Raw genomic sequence first — 15,274 nt, forward strand, 5'->3', positions numbered from 1 at the left:
ACTTTTTATCAGCTCAGATAAAAAAATTATTGTGGGTGATTTTAACATCCATGTAGATGCTAAAAATGGCAGCCTCAACATGGCATTTAATCTGTTGGAACTGATATTTTTTATATAGTCATTTGTGCTTAGGAACATATAATCATTTATCCTTAGAAATACACAATCATTTGTATGTTGATAAAGTATCTTATCCTTATTAGGTCTGATAAAAATCTGTTTGCACTTGTGTACCATGAGATGAGAGGAAGTGGCCTCGATGTTATAATTTCCATTATAGCTTTAGAAACCAGACTGTCCTGTTCTGTTTTCTTAAAAGTGCCAGAGTTCATACCTTCAAATGTGCATTTGAGATATGACCTATTGCAAGAACCTGTTTTTATAGTTTAGCAAGACGCTTACTTCTGCTTTTCTGCATACAGTTTAAGTTCATTGAAAGGTCATACGTCTATGTAAAGTATGGCTGGAAGCACACACACACACACACACACACACACACACACACACACACACACACACACACACACACACACACACACACACACACACACAGAATACAGACACTGATGCCTGTCTAAGAATGTCACGTGTATTTGTAATTGCATATTCATGAATGATTGCTTGCTGACAGTAAAAAGGGCTGTAGCGAAGGAATCAGTTGAAGTTGGCTAAGGACAGGTGAAGGCCTGAGCTGACTTCCCTTGCGAGCCACAAGCTCTGCCTTGTCTTGTTTTGTCGTGCAGTTATTGAGTGTCTTGTGTTCCAGCGGGGTTTGTGCCTAGATAAACCCAACAATCTGTTATTAGACTCAACGGGCTTCTCTCAAAATGTAAAAGAACCAACCCACCACTTTAATCACACTCTAGCTCTTGTTTTAACATATGGCATGGCTATTAATGTATTAAAAGATGGAACTTAATACCAATCCTAAATTTTGAGTCACCCCCTGCTATTGTACTATTGCTGTGGGAGTCTCCTAGTGGGTGTGTGTTGTTAGCGGCAGCCATTCCATGCTCAAAGAAAACCGTACTGTTGTAACGATCTCCGCGCATGTATGCACGGACGAGTACAGCCGTGGAGACCTGGCTCATAAGGTGTAATGTTGCTGACAGCGAGTAAAGGTCTGTTATTGGATTTAACCGACTGGCTTCGGGTTATTCGGCTAACCCCCACACCACACGCACGCTGGACCTGCTAGCCACTCCTTCCTCGCCAGACTGCTGTTACACCATGTATGAAAGATTATTATGTTTCAGCTCAACCGAGGACCCTAGTGTGCTGGTGTAATGTAGATTACCAAGCAAGATGGATAGAAAAAAAAGAGATGCCTCAAGAGATTTTCCAATTCAGGCAAGCTTAGGGGACGTGACACTTATTAAAAAACAAATTAATCAAGGAAACCAATGGATTAACCTGGCTTTAAAACTCTGGTTACAGTTTCTTAACAAGAATGATTGGAATGAAGAGGCCAGGATCTTAAGATGGTGCGCTTATGATCTTGATTTTTTTACCCAATAAGTTAGATGTGAGATAGAAGAACTGGGCAGGACAAGGCTTAACAGCATACTGTATGTTTTATGATAAGGGAACTCTTAGGGACTTCCAGTCAATAAAAGATCAATACCAGCATTTCAAACATTACTGTGTCTGATGTGGGCTTATCTGATCATTACTGTGTTTTCTTTGAAAGTAAAATTTCAGCCCACACAAATATATCAACAGCAGTGATCACAAAACGGTGTATAACTGAAGACAGTAGTGAGATCTTTAACCAGGTCTTCCCATTAACACCTGACCTGTCCAAAGGTTCAGTCAATGAGCTCGTCAATAGCTTCAATGCTAACATGTTAAATGTAATGGACACTATTGCCCCCATTAAGGTGAAGGTTATCTCTGGAAGGAAAAAGTCTCCATGGAGAAACTCCACACTGGTGAAAAATGAAAAAAGAGAGTGTAGGAAAGCTGAGCGCAGATGGAGACAAACAAACCTCCAGGTTCATTATGACATCTATAAAGAGAAACTTCACAATTATAATTTACAACTGAGGAGTGCAAGGAGGTCCTACTTCTCTGACATCATCACTAAAAACAGCCATAATGCTCGGGTCTTATTTTCTACAGTTGACAGGCTAACAAACCCTCCTGTGTCAGTGGCAGCTGAACTTCATTCAACCATGGCCTGCAATGACTTTGCCAAATTCTTCACAGACAAAATCCAAAAGATTAGACAAGCAATTGGTACATCAACAGCAGATCCAGGATATGTACTGTGTCCACCAAAAAACTGTTTAAACACCATGAAACAGTTTCAACCTATTAACAGCAAAGACCTGGAGGACATCTTAGGTCAACTGAACTCCTCCTCCTGCTGTTTAGATGTCCTGCCAACAAGTTTTTTCAAAAAGGTCTCAAAGACTTTAGAGTCAGACCTGTTACAGATCGTCAACTTTTCTTTATTATCAGGTGTGTTTCCAGAATCACTAAAAACTGCTGTAATCAAACCTATACTGAAAAAGGACAATCTTGACAAGACACAAATGAACAACTACAGGCCGATCTCAAATCTCCCGTTTTTAAGTAAGATCATTGAAAAAGCAGTTTCTCAACAGCTCAGTTACTTCTTAAAACAGAATAATTGCTACGATGCCTTCCAGTCAGGTTTTAGACAGAACCACAGCACTGAAACCGCTCTGACCAAAGTGTTTAATGACATATGTCTGAATACAGACAGTGGAAAAATGTCAGTCCTAGTTTTACTGGATCTCAGTGCAGCATTTGATACAGTTGACCACAACATATTACTCAAACGACTGGAGAACTGGGCAGGTCTTTCAGGAACTGTACTAAACTGGTTCAAAACATACTTAGAAAACAGGAAATACTTTGTATCAATAGGTAACTTCACATCTGAGCAGACAAGTATCACATGTGGAGTTCCCCAAGGTTCCATCTTGGGACCCCTTCTGTTTAACATCTACATGCTCCCACTGGCACAGATTATAAAGAACAACAAAATAAACTACCACAGCTATGCAGATGACACACAAATATATATCACAATGTCACCAGGAGACCGAGGCCCTGTACAGGCTCTTGGTAAATGCATTGAGGAAATCAATGACTGGTTGTGCCACAATTTTCTCCAGCTAAACAAAAACAAAACTGAGGTAATAGTCTTTGGCGCCAAAGAAAAACGATTACAGGTCACCAGAGAACTTCAATCTATACACCTAAAAACCACAAACCAGGCGAGAAATTTGGGTGTAGTGATGGATGCAGACCTAAACTTAGAAAAACACATTAAGACAATAACAAAGTCAGCTTACTATCACCTCAAGAATATATCAAGGATAAAAGATCTGATGTCTCAACAGGACCTGGAAAAACTAGTCCATGCATTCATCTTTAGTAGGCTTGATTACTGTAACAGCATCTTTACAGGTCTACCTAAAACATCAGTCAGACAACTACAGCTCATTCAGAACTCTGCTGCTCGAGTCCTCACTAAGACCAAAAAAGTGGACCACATCAGTCCAGCTCTGAGGTCCTTACACTGGCTGCCTGTCCGTCAGAGGATAGACTTTAAAGTTCTGATGCTGGCCTATAAAGCTCTGAATGGTTTAGGACCAAAATACATCAATGACCTCCTGACCCAGTATGAACCTTCCAGATCCCTCAGGTCATCTGGATCCGGTCTTTTATCAGTTCCCAGAGTCAGAACCAGACACGGAGAAGCTGCATTCAGCTTTTATGCTCCTTATATCTGGAACAAACTCCCAGAAAGCCTCAGATCAGCTGAAACACTCAGTTTATTTAAATCCAGGTTGAAGACTCACCTATTCTCAGCTGCATTTGAATAAAACACCAAATCCACACTTAAGCTTAAATTTCAAAACTTACATTTAACTACTGATCTTATCTATTTCTGATTTTATCTGTTTTGGTTTTATATACTGTTTTGTTTGTTTGTTAAGCTTAAATTTCAAAACTTACATTAACTACTGATTTTATCTACTGTTCTGATTTTATCTGTTTTGATTTTCTATACTGTTTTGTTTGTTTGTTTGTTTGTTTGTTTGTTAAGTGGGTTTAGAGCTCTGGGTAGCTCCCCAGCTGGGTCTAGACTGGGTCTAGAGAGTATTTTAAATTCAGGGAATTTAAAATAGAAAGTAGCTCGTCCACAGAAGGACTGGTAGCTCCCCTTACGATAAGGGTTCAGATCGCGCGAACAGGTGTGAAATGTGTGTGTTTAGTTAGTTTATTTGCTTGTTTTAATTCATTTTAAATCATGCTTTTTATTTGTTTTTGTTTCTAATGTCTCTGTAAAGCACTTTGAATCACCTTGTTGTTGAATTGTGCTATACAAATAAATTTGCCTTGCCTTGCCTTGCCTTACCAGTTAAGCAAGACTGATTTTTTTCAGGTTTCTCCAAATCCCGCATCATTTACATAACTTTATACCCAAGAGAACAGATCTTTTCTCTCTTCCTGTTCTGAATATATTTGTTAAGGCATACCATGTGGATCCTGGTCTCAAAATGATTTCTAGACTGTGCAAGGGTTTACAGGAGGTTAGGAATTTGAATACAATTTACATCAAGCAAAAATGGGAAAGGGAAACAAATATGGTAATCTCAAATGACATTTGGTATCAGCAATGTGCTTTATAGGTAAGTGACGGAAGTGATGTTGTAGGTGACGTCAGACGCCGGAGATTTTGGCGGAGAAAAAGCAAATGGTAGCATAGAGTTTAACAAAGGTTTTCCAAGCTTCAGTATTACCAAATATACTAATCAATTGTCATATAACTAACAACATCTGTTTTATCATCTCTAACACCCTGGAGGACAACGGGGAGAGTTTAGACGCTCTCCAAGATTACATCGACCGCTGTTTTCAAGATTTAGTAATGCATAAGGCCCAGAGTGCATCTTCCCCGGCCAAAATCGAGACGCCGTCATCGAAGAGAAGTCGCCAGGCAGACTCCCCCGGTACAACATCGCCTGCCGGCAAAGACATCGCAGAAATCCTGGAGTCAATCGACAAGCGATTGTCCAGTTTCGATGCGAGGCTGTCCCTGGTGGAGATTTTACACCGGGAATTTAAATCTCTGAAAGAATCCCTGGAATTCAGCCAGCGGCAGGTGGAAACGCTTGCCGCTGAAAATGCCACGCTACGGGAGTCGGTTAAATCTCTCACCGATAACGTGACCCAGCTAAACATTGAAAATAAAAAAATAAAAGAGTCCGTTATCGATCTACAAGCCCGTAGCATGAGAGATAATCTTGTGTTTTCTGGTATTCCAGAAACTGCCGGAGAGGACGCAGAGGCAACGGTGAAAAACTTCATTAAAATCCACCTGAAGCTGCCGGAGGACACCGTAAAGAACATCGACTTCGATAGAGTACATCGCTTGGGGGGCGCGCGGTCGCGGACCGGGAGACCACGGCCTATTGTGGCCAAATTCAGTCAATTCAAACAGAAGGAACAGGTGAAGAGTCGCGGCAGAGAGCTGAAAGGAACGGACTTCAGCGTGAACGACCAGTTCCCCAAAGAGATCCTGGAACGACGCAAGGTCCTGTTCCCAGTTCGACGTAGCTTCATCCAGAAAGGCTCCCGTGCTGTCATCGCCGTGGACCGGCTCTACGTGGACGGACAGCTTTACCGCGACCTCGGCACCACACCGTGGTTATATTAACTGCACTCCAGATAAGAACCCGCTACACTCTTTTCTTATTCATTCACACTCTCTCCTTTAACATTAGTTTAACCTAGTAATATCAATATGATGTCATAGCAGATATAACACCGTCACCCTCCGTCATTGCTTTAATTGGAATGTTTCCGTTTCGTTTCTTTTTTTTTTGTTGTCGCTCACAGTCCATGTGGTTTCTTTCTTTCTCTTGTCTTTCACTGCTGTGGTCACCTACTTCCCCACTCACCTACAAACAACACCCTCTATTTCTCCATATTTTCACAACACGATCACGCAAACACATCCGCTCAACGGCAGCACATTCACAACAGCCTCACAGCACGCACAGACTTGCAGGACACATAAGCAAGCCACGCTTGTTCATATTAGTGAATATTCACACACATAGTCAGACTTATGGAGTCTCTCACCACACTTCTTTTTCTCTTTCTATTTACAAACAAGGGATGTTTCCATATTCTCTCCACCTGTCTAAACGAAACACCCAGCATACATCATTAAACATACACGCACAATTAAGGGCATGCTGAGGTTTGTCACATGGAATGTAAATGGAGCTGGCACCAGAGGAAAGAGGTTAAAAATATTTAACCAGCTTAAAAAACTACAGGCAGATGTTGTTTTATTACAAGAAACTCACAAACCTGTCACAGGTTTAAACGAACTTAAAACACCTGAGTTTCCTAACGTGTTTGCAGCCGGTTATAATTCTAGACAACGGGGAGTAGCAATTTTTACAGTACTCGATACAGTTATAGATCCAGAGGGTAGATTTCTAATTATTAAACTATCAATATTGAACAAAAAACTATGTATTGTTAGTATATATGGTCCAAATGTTGATGAACCCTCATTCTTCCACGGTTTTTTTAGTGCACTCTCTGAACACCTTGATTGCACACTCATTCTTGGCGGTGACCTCAACCTTGGACTAAATGAAGAAATGGATAGGCTCAACACAACAGGAACTCAGCGTAATTGGCAGTCCACAAATATAATCAAACAGTATATGAACGACTTTGGTCTTTGCGATGCATGGCGCTCTCTTCACCCCACCAGTAAGGAATATACTTTTTTCTCGCATGTTCATCACTCTTACTCTCGTCTGGATTATTTTTTGGTCAGCAGCTCACTGCTGTGTGACATTTCAGACACTGAGATTCATCCTATAGCTGTCAGCGATCATGCTTCTGTATCTTTAACACTAATGCACAAGAATAATACTACGCCAAGTAAAAACTGGAGATTTAATATATCACTACTTAAAGATGAAGACTTTATTAAATACTTTAAAAAGGAATGGACTTCATATTTAGACTTTAATGACACTCCCGGAATATCTGCTTCTGTTCTATGGGAAGCAGGGAAAGCTGTGATGAGAGGTAAAATAATTTCTTTCTCATCACACAAAAAGAAAGAAGAAAACAAAAATATTCAAGAATTAGAAAAAAACATCAAATCACTAGAAGAAGCCTACGCGTCCCACCAAGATCAGGAAACATTGAACAAAATATGCAAAACAAAACTAGAATTAAATGAAACTATTAATAAAAAAACACAATTCCTTATACAAAGACTTCGCTTGCAGAATTTTGAACACAGTAACAAATCAGGTCGATTTCTAGCTAACCAGCTAAAAATAAATAAAGAAAAAATAACTATATGTGCTGCTAAAGATTTATCGGGGAACACAATATATGATCCTGGAAGAATAAACAACATTTTTAGGGATTTCTATGAAACTTTATACTCACCACAAATAAACCCATCTAAAAATGAAATTGATCTGTTTCTTGACAACGTAACTCTTCCAAAATTACTAGACAGTCAAGCAATGGAACTGGATTCGCCACTGACGCCAAGTGAACTCCAGGAAGCCCTGATAAGTATGCCCAATAATAAGGCTCCAGGTCCAGACGGCTTCCCTGCAGAATTCTACAAAGAATTCTGGACAATTTTGGCACCAGTATTCCACAGCATGTTGCAGGAAATCGAGGAAAAGGGCAGACTACCACCAAATATGAATTCTGCCAACATTAGTCTCCTGCTAAAACCAGGCAAAGACCCTTTATTTCCCTCAAGCTATCGTCCAATTTCTCTTTTAAATGTAGACCTTAAAATAATCTGCAAAGCTCTCTCAAAGAGATTAGAGAAAATGACCCCCCTCTTAATTCATCCTGACCAAACTGGTTTCATAAAAGGTCGGCACTCCTCAACAAACACTCGTAGATTACTTAATTTAATAGACTACTCATACGATAAAAACATCGAAACCATAATATTATCTCTAGATGCAGAAAAAGCATTTGACAGAGTTAATTGGAAATTTTTATTCGCAACTTTACACAAATTTGGTTTTGGAAACTCTTTCATAAACTGGATAAGAATATTATACAATTCCCCAACAGCTCGTATCAGAACAAATGACCAGACATCCTCCAGCTTCTGTCTCCTGAGGGGCACCAGACAGGGATGCCCACTCTCCCCCTCACTTTTTGCAATTTTTATCGAACCTCTAGCAGCAGCATTTAGACAGGCTACAACAATTAAGGGCATAAAATGTAAGAACATAGAACATAAAATCAGTCTCTATGCGGATGATGTGTTGCTTTTTCTGCAAAACACACAAACCAACCTCTCTGAGGTAATTACTTTAATAAACTGGTTTTCAAGAGTTTCAGATTATTCAATTAACTGGCCAAAATCTACAGTTCTCCCCATTAACTGCTCCTTCCATAATTCTTCCTCTGCCCCACTGCAATCCGGAAATATTAAATATTTAGGTATTAATGTCTCTCCTAAGCTTTCAGACTTAACTAAATTAAACCACATCCCACTTCTAAAGAAAGTAGAAGGCGATCTGACTAGATGGAAATCTTTACCCATATCACTCATGGGAAGGGTCGCCACTATAAAAATGATGATCTTGCCAAAAATAAATTACTTATTTTTGATGATCCCTAACAAACCATCACAAGATTGGTTCAGATCTCTGGATTCATATATTTCCAAATTCCTTTGGAAAGATAAACCCCCGCGTATTAGCTTAAAAACGCTACAAAGAACCAAGGATAGAGGAGGATTAGATCTGCCTAATTTTCACCAATACTTCTTAGCCAACAGGCTTCAGTTCATCTCAGAATGGTTAAAACATACCTTCTTAGTTGAGCCCTGGCTAGATGTTGAACAGGCACTATGCAAGGATCTAGAGATTTCAGACCTACCATTTATTAGCTCAAACATCAAAAGACATAAATGCTTTAAAAGTATCAACATCAGCTTTTCTCTAACAGCATGGTGGGAGTTTCTAAAAATAACGGAGTCTTCATTAATCCCATGCAAACGTACACCTATCTGGAATAACCCTGACATATTACAAAACAATAATATGATTAATTTCCCAGAATGGAGTTGTAAAGGAATTAAATACTTAGAACATATATTAGAGGGAACAGAATTTATTCCATTTGACAGACTAGTTGAACAATATGGGATCAACAAGACAAGGTTTTTAGAATATCAACAAATTAAATCCATAGTAAAAAAGAAATTTAACCTCAGTCAAGTTGAATTACAAACACCACTAAGTGCGGCACATTTTCTTACTCTTAAATCCCCCAAATTATTATCTAAAATATACAGAACACTTTCTAAATTAGATGAATCAATATCCCTTCCTACTGCAAAGTGGGAAGCAGATTTATCAGTCAACCTAGACCAAAACTTCTGGTCTCAGATTTGCTTAAAAACTTTTAAATTAATTAAAAATCCCAGTCTGCAATTAATACAATACAAAATACTACATAGAGTGCACTATACAGGTCATCGGATGTTCAAGATGGGCTTTACATCTTCCAACAACTGCTCACACTGTCAAGGCAATACACCAGACAATTACATCCACGCTCTTTGGTTCTGTCCACCAGTGCAAAAGTTTTGGCGCGAGATATGTGAAGACTTATCGAAGTGTCTGAAATGTAACATCCCAACTTCCCCCTTAGTGTGTTTGTTGGGCAGCTTAGATAATGTCACTTCAGAAAAGAATATAGCCCATATGATCTTCACTGCCCTATGCATAGCCAAGAAAACAGTCCTCATGAACTGGAAAAATAAAAATAATCTTAATTCTAACCAATATAGAAATTATCTATTAGATTACATTAGTCTTGATACAGCCTCTGCCACCACATCAGATCAATTGCTCTGGGCTCCTTTGATCAGCTCCATCACCTAGTGGGGGTGGGGGGTCATAGTTTGGTCCCGCCTTCACTGTTGTGATTGGTGAGGGGGTAGGGACAGGCTTAGGGCGTCGGGGGGTTCCCCGGAGGCATCTTCCTTGGGGGGCTCAACCCGGGGTAGCGGTCACGTCCGGTTGAGGGCTCTGTTGGCTCTCAGGTGACTGTTTCCTCGCGGCTGCGTGCAGCGGGGCTAGGGGAGGGTCTGTGCTGACGGACGTGGGTTACTGACCTGGCAACCTGGCTGCCCCTGGGTGGGTCCGGGATGGGCGTGAGGTTTTGGGGGCGCTCCGTCTCTGGGCTGGGGCCCGGGCCGGGCCTCGGGGGCTCGGGTCCTGGTTGGTGTGTTGCCGGGGTTGTGGGTGGGTGGGTGCATGGGGGCCCGGCCCTGGAGCAGGGTGCCGCCGGTGCATCGAGCCGCCTGGGGGGCTCTTCAACTGGTGGGGGGGATGGTCACATCTTGCAGGAGCTTTCTTCTCTCAGGAACTCTCTGCAGGAGGGGGAGATACAGGAGAGGTGGAGGAAGATCTCAGCCTGGGCGTTTACCGTCTTATGTAGTCTGGAAGATGTGTGGTTGGTGGGGTGGGTGCAGTTTTCTCTGTGGTGGGGTTGGGTGGACTGTCCAGGGCTCTGTGGAGCCGGGGGGCGCTACTGCACTGGGCCCCGGTCTGATGGGCCTGGGCCCCCCTTCCCTGGCGGGTCGCGGAGGGTGGGAGTGCCTACTGGGGTCAGCGGGGGAGCTGGCCCCAGGGAGGGGTTACCTGCCCCTCCCTTCCTTCCCTCCCCATCTCCAGCTGCCTCCCTCTTCCCGCTCCTCCACAACCACCCACACATGCAGGGCCTTGGAGTGGGGGTATGTCACCAGGGTGCAGAGGAGGCTACCCCCCCCCCCCCCCCCCCCCCTGTCCCCTTCTGGCTGCCTCTGCCTCAATTTTATCCCACAACTTAGACATTCACATTATTCACACTCTCATTACACATACATATAGGATCTTGGGGGTGGGCACAATCACGGAGTCCAAATCACCATCAGGGTGTATACCTCACCCCTGACGTCGTTGCCCACCTCTCAATTTTAAATACACTTAGTCATTGAAGGTTAGCAGGAGGGACTATGCGCTTACCTGCTGCTCCTTGGCAGGTAGCTCCATGCCCTCCTGGGTTTTAATTGCACCTTAGAACACATATGCATCAACACTACAATGAGCGGGTGGAGGGAGGTTTGGAGTCTTCTCCCACCCCCATTCTCTGCGGCCTGCTGGAGCGGGAGGGCTAGTAGGAGGAGTTGGCCGTCCGACTGCGGTCTGGGGTGTGGGGCCTCCCTGCTGCTGCGGAGTCGGGGTGGTCTGCCTCTCCCCACCGCAGGGAAAAGGGTAACACCACCTGGGTCTGGGTGCAATTCCCCCCTCCAGGGGCAAGGGTACCTAGACCCGGTTTGTAGAGTACGCTTGGGGAGTGTGATTGTGTGTACAGCGTCTCTTTATGTCTGTCTCCACGTTGGTTGAGTGTGGAGTGAGTGCATATGAGAGCATGAGGGTGGGAATGGATGTTTGTGTCTGTGTGTGCCTGTATGTCTGTGTCTATATGTCAGGTTGGGTATCAGACGCCACCTCTCTGGGGACACCTCAGGCCCTCCAAGGTTTGGAGGCCTATCTCCACCCACCACCACTTCCCCTGCCGGTGGCGGACTCCCTCAGGTGTCGGTGTGTTGGTGGTTCTTTGTGTCTGGGGGTGGGCGTCCGGGTGCACACCGGCTCACTCCTTGGCGGCCGCTTGTCGGGGCCTGGGGCCTGGGGCTCGCTCGGGCCCCTTTGGAGGTGGGGTGCCCCCGGCCTCTCGGCCTAGGGCTCGGTCACTCAGGCGCAGCTGGGGGCCGGCGGAGCTCACGGGCGCGTCACTGCAACTCCCCCTGACTTCTGCTCCGCGGTTGCTGGGCGAGCCCTCATCTGGGACTCTCCTCAGCTCTTACTGGAACAGTGGCGCGGCTGCCCCTCTGTTGGTCTTCCATGGTCTCTTGTGTTCTGGGGGCCTCTGGATGTCTGGAGTTTTGATCTCCTCCATACCCGCTTCACACCCTGGAGGACGGGGCTGTGGCCCCCCCACACTCCCTAGCAGATCATTACATGGAGAAACCTTTGGAATGCAAGCATGCTGATCCACACAGGTATGCACACATGGGTATTCACAGACGCGGACTAAAGCTTTCTTGGCTGCTGCCTCAAAGCACACTGTGCGCTGTCTATCTTGCGTGCTGCACAATATCGTTTATTACTTAGTAAATACTGATATCTATGACTAGCTAGTTTATTGTGATGGTGCTTTGTTTTCTCTATTATTATGTTGCTCTTTGTTGTTTGCTGTCTCCTCTGTTTGTTTTTGTTTGTTTGTTTTTTTTTTTTGTTTTTTTTCTCCATACAGGTGACCCAGGAGTTTTTTTTTTTTTTTTTTTTTCTCTCTCTTCCCCCCCCTTCTCACCGTCTCTTCTCCCCTTTGGTTTTCTTTCTTTCTCTCCCCCTCTCTCTCTCATTCATTCCCCCTGTCCTATTTATTAAAAAAAAAAAAAAAAAAAAAAAAAAAAATGACAAAGGATGAACTGAAGCTCTGCCATCACGTAATGTCGCATACTGCTGTTTCTGATGTCATTTAAAAAAAAAAAAAAAAAAAAAAAAAAAGCAATGTGCTTTATAGTGGAGAATCTCTAGCTCTAATATATGGAGACGTTTTGGCTGGAAGAGTCTTTGCCGATCTTTTATTACACCTGCGCAAAGTAAACATTATTCCAACTCCTCCAGCAGCAGGAGAAACTGTGGGGCCCAAGGAGTAAAGCACCTCCACTTGTTTTGGTCCTGTCCATTGATAAACACTTTTTGGGTTTCGATTCATTCTGAGTTACAGACTATTCTTAGTATGCAACTTCCCTTTAATTGGGATGAACTCTTGTTTGGATGTTTATACTCAGTATTGTGGATAAAGTGATCAAGCTGTTATATGGCATTTTGAGTGTGGCTGCCCGAAAGACTATCACTAAGAAATGGCTAAGTGTAAAAATTCTGTCACTAAATGACTGGCGTGAGGTTGTCTATGGTTGTTTAAAATGGAGAAAATTACATTCTCTAACAGATTTCAATATGACACATTTGTTGAGATTTGGGACAAATTGAAACATTACCTTTTTGCTCTCACAGTGACCTTTGTATTGTAAGCAATACAAGGTCAGGAATAACACACCGTTGGTAAGCACACATAGAAACTGGCAACTAAAAAAATCTTTATTTATATAGAACAGTCTCCTCAAGGTGCTTTATATTGTACACTAGATCGTACAATAATAGATACAGAGAAAAACCCAACAATCATATGACCCCCTATGAGCAGCACTTTGGCGACAGTGGGAAGGAAAAACTCCCTTTTAACAGGAAGAAACCTCCAGCAGAACCAGGCTCAGGGAGGGGCGGGGCCATCTGCTGTGATTGGTTGGGGTGAGAGAAGGAAGACAGGATGAAGCACATGCTCCGGAAGAGAGACAGAGATTAATAACAGGTATGATTCAATGCAGAGAGGTCTATTAACACAGAGTGAGTGAAAAAGGTGACTGAAAAGGAAAATCATGGGAGTCCCCCGGCAGCCTAAGCCTATTGCAGCATAACTAAGTTCATGCATTTATTACTTCCAGGCTGGACGACTGTAATTCATTATTATCAGGATGTCCAAAAAACTCCCTGAAAAGTATTTCAATTTCTCCTGCTGGGATTTCTTCTCTGTTATGGACCCAGGGTCCTTCTACTTGAGGTGGATTTATTTCTATCCCCACTACTGGAACATCAGCCTGTTCCTCCTCTTCATTATCAGCCTCTTCATCATTGTCCTGAACTCTGACCTCCTCATCAACATCTTGTTGCACTTGATGAATAACTTGGCCCAGAACACGGAGGTTTTCCTCAGTTAAGAGGCCGCGCAACACACCGAATTCAAGCCAGTGGACCATCGGCTGAATCTCTTCAAAATCCGGACGCTGTTGCAGTTCAAAAACCAGTTCATCAGCTGGTACCCCTACAACAACAAACAGAAATATTATTGTTATCATTCATATGATGCTAAAACTGTCCACAAATTCCAATTTATGCAAAATAACTACATGGGGAACATACAAACCGATAAAAACCCTGAAAAGCATAAATTTCACAGCCTCAACTCTCGCGGCCCGGTACCAAACGACTCACGGACCGGTACCGGTAAAGAGGAGAGAGCGCGAAAGCCCCCTGGTGGAGGATGGAGTCACTAACAATTGATCCCAGAAAGGCGATTAGTAATGGACTAATAAAATGACAACCATTAATGCAACATGAAAAAAACAATAACAATTTTCTTATCGTATTGACATCGTTTCTATGCTTATGGCACCTAATATGAATTAGTATTAACTGTATACACCCTTGCTTTGTTGTGAACCCCATGAATAACAGCTGTATGGAGCTTTTTGATACTGCCTATCAGTGTTGGTCAAGTTACTTGAAAAAAGTAATCAGTAACTAATTACCGATTACTTCCCCAAAAAAGTAATCCTGTTACTTTACTGATTACTTATTTTCAAAAGTAATTAATTACTTAGTTACTTTTTAAAAACACAATTTACAACCTGAATAGGTGATAAAGCGATAGATCTTTCAGCCCAATTCTACTTTTTCTGCATAATCCATCATACAAAATGTAATCAAATGGAAAAGTCTCTTTTTAAAACTTGTTTTATTAGTTTTAATCTTTTAACTTTATGCATCAAGCAAAAATTTAATTATATGCAACATTCTCTGACTTGAATAAATTAGTTTAACATTTAAACCTATTTTCTGCACATTCCAGCACATAAAATAAAATATTTTTTGTGTTTACACTCAGTCTTTCAAATAGATGCAAGTAAAACACAGCAGAAAATAAATAAAGTCAAAGACTCAGCGGTCCTGTTGCTCTATTTTCACCTGTAAAGCAGGAGTGGGGCAGGCGGAGGTTTACCCTGGTGCAGGTGTGCCGCGGTCAGTGGAAGAATCCGTGAGTTTCTCTGTGAGTTTCCCATTACGTCGTAGCTACTCGGTGCTTGTTGGAAGTTTAGGGGTTTTTTCGCTGTAAAAAGAAGTTTTCTTCCCACGCACAGCGGACACTAATGTTTTTGTCACTTTTTATGGAATCAAACTCAAAGTAAGGTCAGTACTTCCACGCTTTAAACGCTGCACGCTCATACTCTCTCCCACAATCGATATGTGATCCATTGTTGATCTGCACACAGCTGTTGTCACGAACGTCGCACTCGCTTACGTCACTGGTAACGCAG

The 15,274-nt window shown here is 42.5% G+C and overlaps 1 protein-coding gene across 2 annotated transcripts in view; it reads left to right on the forward strand.

The window, feature by feature from the left end:
• The window catches only part of LOC146660124 (uncharacterized), a 220,847-nt gene extending 214,882 nt beyond the window's left edge, over positions 1-5,965 (forward strand). Inside the window, exons 2-3 of one of the 2 annotated variants that reach the window (XM_085419875.1) lie at positions 4,671-4,991; positions 5,307-5,965. In XM_085419875.1, the coding sequence (XP_085276001.1) occupies positions 4,910-4,991; positions 5,307-5,698 (474 nt within the window). In that variant the 5' untranslated portion in view covers positions 4,671-4,909 and the 3' untranslated portion in view covers positions 5,699-5,965. Of the gene's footprint in view, positions 1-4,670 lie in introns of both variants that reach the window. The other variant, XM_085419874.1, reaches the window with a different exon arrangement.
• The last annotated feature ends 9,309 nt before the right edge of the window (positions 5,966-15,274 follow it).

Source organism: Rhamphochromis longiceps, linkage group LG10 (genome assembly GCF_057381845.1).
Source record: "Rhamphochromis longiceps isolate RC_006_pf linkage group LG10, R_longiceps_female_GT1.1, whole genome shotgun sequence".
NCBI classification, from domain to species: Eukaryota; Metazoa; Chordata; class Actinopteri; order Cichliformes; family Cichlidae; genus Rhamphochromis; species Rhamphochromis longiceps.